The sequence below is a fragment of the Sycon ciliatum genome, chromosome 7 (assembly GCF_964019385.1).
Source record: "Sycon ciliatum chromosome 7, ocSycCili1.1, whole genome shotgun sequence".
Lineage (NCBI taxonomy): Eukaryota > Metazoa > Porifera > Calcarea > Leucosolenida > Sycettidae > Sycon > Sycon ciliatum.
This window is the reverse complement of record NC_088649.1, coordinates 3919110-3926327: the sequence shown is the minus strand read 5'-3', so window position 1 is coordinate 3926327 and position 7218 is coordinate 3919110. Positions and strand designations below refer to the sequence as shown.

At 48.9% G+C, this 7218-nt stretch overlaps 1 protein-coding gene across 1 annotated transcript in view; it reads right to left on the bottom strand.

Annotated features, from left to right (window-relative positions):
* LOC135820768 (uncharacterized) overlaps positions 1-7218 on the bottom strand; it is a gene marked incomplete at its 5' end in the record, with an annotated part of 41051 nt that overhangs the window by 18833 nt on the left and 15000 nt on the right. Inside the window, 3 exon segments of the mRNA XM_065333801.1 lie at positions 2540-2872; positions 4865-4969; positions 5973-6179. Coding sequence (XP_065189873.1) covers positions 2540-2872; positions 4865-4969; positions 5973-6179 — 645 coding nt within the window.

Below are 7218 nucleotides of genomic sequence, written 5' to 3'. Positions count from 1 at the left end.
GAGGTCGTTCTCGGGGGCGCAGCTCGCACATCTGTAGTGTGGTGACCATGTATCCTCAGCAGCAATACCGTCATGTATGATACTGTACATCTGTAGTGTGGTGACCATGTATCATACTGTACATCTGTAGTGTGGTGACCATGTATCCTCAGCAGCAATACCGTCATGTATCATACTGTACATCTGTGCTGTGGTGACCATGTATCAGACTGTACATCTGTAGTGTGGTGACTATGTATCAGACTGTACATCTGTAGTGTGGTGACTATGTATCAGACTGTACATCTGTACTGTGGTGACCTTGTACCAGAGCAACATCTGTAGTGTGGTGACCATGTGCCACCGGTAACCTCATAGTCACCATTTCGCCTATTTTGACGGCCATTCGCTGGTGTGGCGACCAGACTACGCTAACTATACACGAGCTACGCGCCTGCATCTACGGATGACACGCGTACTGTCAACCATACATGTATGCACAAGACCCGCAACGAGAACAAGGGAATAGATCCTGTTCTCATGACATCGTCGCATTAGCTTTGTATACGCCCATTGTACAATGTCATAGTTTGTAGCACCAACACCCCACACAGCCATACCTGGGCATGGTCGTCTGCGGTGTTGAACAGTGCACTGCTGATCCCAGCGTACTCACATAACACCCCACACAGCCATACCTGGGCATGGTCGTCTGCGGTGTTGAACAGTGCATTGCTGATCCCAGCGTACTCACATAACACCCCACACAGCCACCTGGGCATGGTCGTCTGGGGTGTTGAACAGTGCATTGCTGATCCCAGCGTACTCACATAACACCCCACACAGCCACACCTGGGCATGGTCGTCTGGGGTGTTGAACAGTGCATTGCTGATCCCAGCGTACTCACATAACACCCCACACAGCCACCTGGGCATGGTCGTCTGGGTGTGTTGAACAGTGCATTGCTGATCCCAGTGTACTCACATAACACCCCACACAGCCACCTGGGCATGGTCGTCTGGGGTGTTGAACAGTGCATTGCTGATCCCAGTGTACTCATATAACACCCCACACAGCCACACCTGGGCATGGTCGTCTGGTGTGTTGAACAGTGCATTGCTGATCCCAGTGTACTCACAGAACACCCCACACAGCAACACCTGGGCATGGTCGTGTGGGGGTGTTGAACAGTGCATTGCTGATCCCAGCGTACTCACATAACACCCCACACAGCCACACCTGGGCATGGTCGTGTGGGGGTGTTGAACAGTGCATTGCTGATCCCAGTGTACTCACATAACACCCCACACAGCCACCTGGGCATGGTCGTCTGGGGGTGTTGAACAGTGCATTGCTGATCCCAGCGTACTCACACAACACCCCACACAGCCATACCTGGGCATGGTCGTGTGGGGGTGTTGAACAGTGCATTGCTGATCCCAGTGTACTCACATAACACCCCACACAGCCACACCTGGGCATGGTCGTGTGGGGGTGTTGAACAGCGCATTGCTGATCCCAGTGTACTCACATAACACCCCACACAGCCACCTGGGCATGGTCGTGTGGGGGTGTTGAACAGTGCATTGCTGATCCTAGCGTACTCACATAACACCCCACACAGCCACACCTGGGCATGGTCGTGTGGGGGTGTTGAACAGCGCATTGCTGATCCCAGTGTACTCACATAACACCCCACACAGCCACCTGGGCATGGTCGTCTGCGGTGTTGAACAGTGCATTGCTGATCCCAGCGTACTCACATAACACCCCACACAGCCACCTGGGCATGGTCGTCTGGGGGGGGTTGAACAGTGTGTTGCGGATCCCAGCGTACTCACATAACACCCCACACAGCCACACCTAGGCATGGTCGTGTGGGGTGTTGAACAGTGCATTGCTGATCCCAGCGTACTCACATGCATTACTCACGAAATCCATATTGATTTTGGCAACGCCCAATGGGCATATTGCCTGAGAAATCATAGACCGTGGCGCAATTCCAAACAAATTATGAGTATATTCACAGGGTTAACCCATTGACTGCTGAGCCCGAATATATTCGGGATTCAGAATGACGTCAGGGCGCTGAGCCCGAATATACTCGGGCTGACAGGCTATCCTACCGTACTAAGCTCCGTGTTCCAGCGTAGGGTTGACGGAGACCCCAGAGTCGAGCGGTACATTTCCTGCATTCAGTACGAAAGGTTGCGGGTACGAACCCCGCTTGGATACTTTTTTTCTTCTTTTTCGTCCGGTGATTCAACTCAAATTGGCGACTTTTTCGTATTTTACCCACTTTGGATGAACTTACGTGTCATATAGCACTTTTTTTCCCCTTTCTGGGAACTATATCGAGTTCGTCAACGTGATGATTATAGCCTTGGTCAACATTTCACAAGAGTTCAACAACCTAGTTGCTTAGACTATGAAGTTGTGGAGCTTTACATTGGCCCTATTTTTAGCATTTTCTTCAGAGCCTCAGATGAAAGGCCCTGTAGCCCTCAATGGGTTAAAGCAATCGTGTAACATGCACACCTAGTGGTTAGGAGAACTCACCTGCTCTGCGACAGTATCCAGGTCGCCCTGACTCCCAGCCACACACGTGACAACACACTCGTCGTCGCCAGCAACGGCATCTGCGGAATCACCGTCGACAACGGCTGCAGCAGCACCACCACCTCGTCCGCCTCTGCCACCGCGACCTCTGCCACCGTGACCTCTGCTACCACCACGACCGCGACCACGATGACCATCATTGCCGCGGTTACTCCTGGAAACGTCGGACACCGCTAGCGTAGCCTCGTGTGAATCTTCTAGATCAGCTCGGAGCTCCTTGCAGCGATTGGACATGTGACGGAAAAGACGTTTGTTTTTCGGATTGAAGGAGATCTGCAAAAGGCAAACATTCCAAAGGCACACACCCACAATAAGTAAGTTGGCACTCATGTACATCGCAATAAATTAGCACTCACATACCCCCCCCCCCCCCCCATAAATTAGCACTCACATACCCCCCCCCCCCCATAAATAAGCACTCACATACCCCCCCCCCCCCCCCATAAATTAGCACTCACATACACATACAACATATTTGCACTCACATGCACCCGTATTGAATGCACTCACATGCACCCGTATTGAATGCACTCACATGCATCCGTATTGAATGCACTCACATGCATCCGTATTGAATGCACTCACATGCATCCGTATTGAATGCACTCACATGCATCCGTATTGAATGCACTCACATGCATCCGTATTGAATGCACTCACATGCATCCGTATTGAATGCACTCACATGCATCCGTATTGAATGCATTCACATACATAGCTTACACCTACGATACATTAGCATTCACATACCGTATTTCCCCGAATACAAGTCGCACTTGATTGTGAGTCGCTTCCCCATTTTCAGGTTTGGGCCATGTTTCGATATTAGAGAGGTTCCGCACTACGTAAAGTTGAGCTACTTTACGTTAGTGGGCGGGAAAAACCCGTGAATTCGCGAGTTTGCACTCCACTTACGGAAAGTTCTCTACGGAGAGTACGTAGATAGGGCTCTGATAACGTAGCTGGTCCGTAAGTGGATTGGGGTACAAATTTATGACTCTCTCCCCAGGTCGATCTGGTCGTACACTGCCGCGTTCGGAGTTGCCAAGGGCAGCTACGTGATTTGAAAACTCCGTATGGCGGAACCCAGATGCGCATGCAGTTTACGTAAGACTTTCCGTAGATCGACTACGGTTTTTACTATCGTAATTACGTTATGCGGAACCTCTCTATTATTCACTTCAGTAGCAAGTCATGCTCGATCGTAAGTCGCACCCCCTTTTCACCCTTGAATTTTAGTGTAAAAAGGTGCGACTTATATTCGGGGAAATATGGTACACCTACAATACATTAGCATTCACTTACACCAAGAGTACATAACCCCCCAAGAGTGTGCAACTCCAGCTATGGGGTCTGCGACGGCAGAACTTCACATCACGTGATGAACCGTACACATTATTTGCACTCTGTGCATGATTGATACAGGGTTGTACGCAACCCAGCTTTGGGTACAACTCTCTTGTGGTCACTTTACACTGTTTGCCAGTGTAACCTTTTGAACCATGTCACGTGATGTGAAGTTCTGCCGTCGCAGCACAGCATAGAGGTTGTGCAGGCAGTTGCACACTCTTGGGGTAATGTACTCTTGCTTACACCCACAACATATTTGTACTCAAAATATTATTGAGAAAAACCAAAAAGCACCAAGAAGCCAGCAGTTTTTACCAACCAGTAAATAACAACCAACAACCAACAATCAACAATCAACACGCTGCACCACAAACAACACTCTTTGCATGGTCACATACACACACACACACACACCTTGATCTTTGACGCCCATCGCCGGAGGCGATGATAGCAATGCTACGGCAGAAGCCACAGCAACTTGTGCTGGGATTACACCATTCAACAGCTTGCAAGGCTGAAGAATTGACTGTCACTATTCAGCCTGGTCTACACCATACAGCTATTTGGAGTGATATTTTCTGGCCAGTGAATCCCTTTTTTGGTCTTTTTCATTTATTTATTTATTTTTATTTTATTTTTTTATTTTTTATTTTTTATTTTTTACACACACACACACACACACACACACACACACACACACACACACACACACACGCACACACACACACACACGCACGCGCACACGCACACACACATCACACACACACACACACACACACACACACATCACACACACACACACACACACACACACACACCACACACACACACACCACACACACACACACACACACACACACACACACATCACACACGCACGCACGCACGCACGCACGCTCCATCCCCTGGACTCACCCGTCGCGTGGGACACATATCACGGAGATCCTGAAACTTCAGACACACTTGCTCCACGTCCTCATGCGAACCGACCACGGTCCATTCATCGCTATCAGCATTGACCTGGGACACAAGACCAAACAGCAACAGCAATCCAGAACCCATTGTCAAACACAACTGTAGCCAGAGCTGCTGTTGCCGCCGCTGTGCATAGAGGCAGACATAGTGAAGCGAGTGACCAGAGACTACACTTCGGAAACGAGGACGAGATCAAAGGCTACGATTAGGAAACGAGGACGAGGTACATCAGGATCATCCTGCTGAAGCAGTGGGGTTTTTCCGAACCAAGTGCCACCGCGCTCAGTAGATCGGGATTGTGCAATCTGGCCCCGGGGAGGGGGGTAACATTTTGAAAGTGTGCTAGACTGTGTAACTCAGCACAGCAGGTGAGGGGCTGCGTATGGTCGATGTGAACTCACGGTCGACTGCAGAATTGCTCTGGCCAAGCACCTACAGGGATGGAATGTGCAGTACCATATGAATATTGAATACTGGATTAAAATCAACAACTACTAGTATTCCACTATTCGGCGCATACTTATTTTCGCCTATTTTCGGCCAGAGAATTTGAAAAAAATTTCGGCTGAAATATTAGTTTGCAAGGCACACTGTGACAAAGTACACAAGCAGGAGCAGCACGAGACGACATTTTAATATGGCCGTAAAGTGATTAAGTTCCCCGGAGGAAACGCTCTGAAACATTGTAGACATGCAGTATCTGCTATGCCGTAGGAGATCTGTGACTGTATACTTGTGTAAAGTGAGAAACTTTTGCTAAAGATTAAATTTCGCTATTTTCGCGACCACCACACATTCGCGAATATAATATAAATCACCGCAAACTGCTCCGTACATTGATTATAGACTGTACAAGTTCCAATTGAAGAGATAAAATGATGAAAATCGCAAATATTTCTCATCATGACCTAGTGTTATTCTTGAAACGCAAAATTTGCACACCGCGAAAGTTTATTGTTTTACAGTAGCATGCGCGCATACCTCTATCATGCAGTATTCTGTTCTCGAGGTTCGTGGTTTCTCGTAACAAACAAATTACAACAAATACCTTGACACCATGGATCTGCTCCAGATCAGTCAGCCAGTCCTGGCGCTTGACCCGGATGAACTGCTGCAGAGCGGGAGTCAGTGGCAGCGCCACCTCTTCCTTCCTATGCTTGGCAATGCGCTGGCGTACCAGCTCAATGCCGCCCTTTGCCCCGGCCTTGGTCAGTGCATTGCAGAACAGTATCTTGGCCTTGGGGTCCGGGAAGAACTGCAAGAGAACAAGCACATTGCGCAATAACATAATTTGTACCATAAACACCCCACACAACCACACCTGGGCATGGTCGTCCGGGGTGCGGAACAGTGCATTCCGGATCCCAGCGTGCTCGCATGCATTTACTCACACCTTCCATATTTGGCAATGCGCAGTAAGCTTATACAGTTGTCCCTCTCTAATCCGGCACTTGTTTATCTGGAACCCTTGCCAACCGGCGCACTTTCTGACGAAACCGATTTTTTTCGTTCAATTCCTACATCTTAATCCGGCACTTGAATTCCGCCTCCGGCAGTGACTTTTTGAAACGAATCGCTCAAACTGCACGTAGTTTGATTTCATAATCCGGCAGTCGTAAATCGCGTACCGTACAGGTGCACTCCTTGCCAGGCCAGGCTAGGCCAGTCTGGTCAGTGCCGCGCGCGCGGGGCCACTTCAGAGTTCAGTTCAGTTGCCAACTGTACTCGACATCGCGCGGGAGAGTTCAGTTCGGTTGGTTGTTAGGACTTTTCCGAACCCTAACTCAATTTATACAAAGAGAAAGACCAAGGAACTACAAGTTACGCTATACTGTCCACTAACACCACCAGTTACTGAACAATCAGCTCATGCGATAACATTGCACGACACTGACCGACGGTACTGACGTTCTACAACTAACTACAGTCAACCATACTAAGCAGTCAACCATACTTTCTTATTTTAGCAAGGAGTAGTGTCCTGCCAATTTTCAGGTCTGTGTGTGTGTGTGTGTGCAAGAGTACATGTGAACATATTCTCTGTTTTACTTTATCACTTTATCACTGTGTATATTCCTGGAGAACAGTTGAGAATATAAAGCCGTGCACCAAATACTTGGGTCGACACGGAAAAACCCTGCGTTTTGACGTATGATACATGCATGCAATTGGGTGGGGCCGGGTCAGAGGGCAGGATTTCTTAATCCAGCACCCTCGTTAATCCAGCAGAAAACGCCGTAGCAAAAGGTGCCGGATTAGAGAGGGACGACTGTCCGCACATACAGGCAAACACA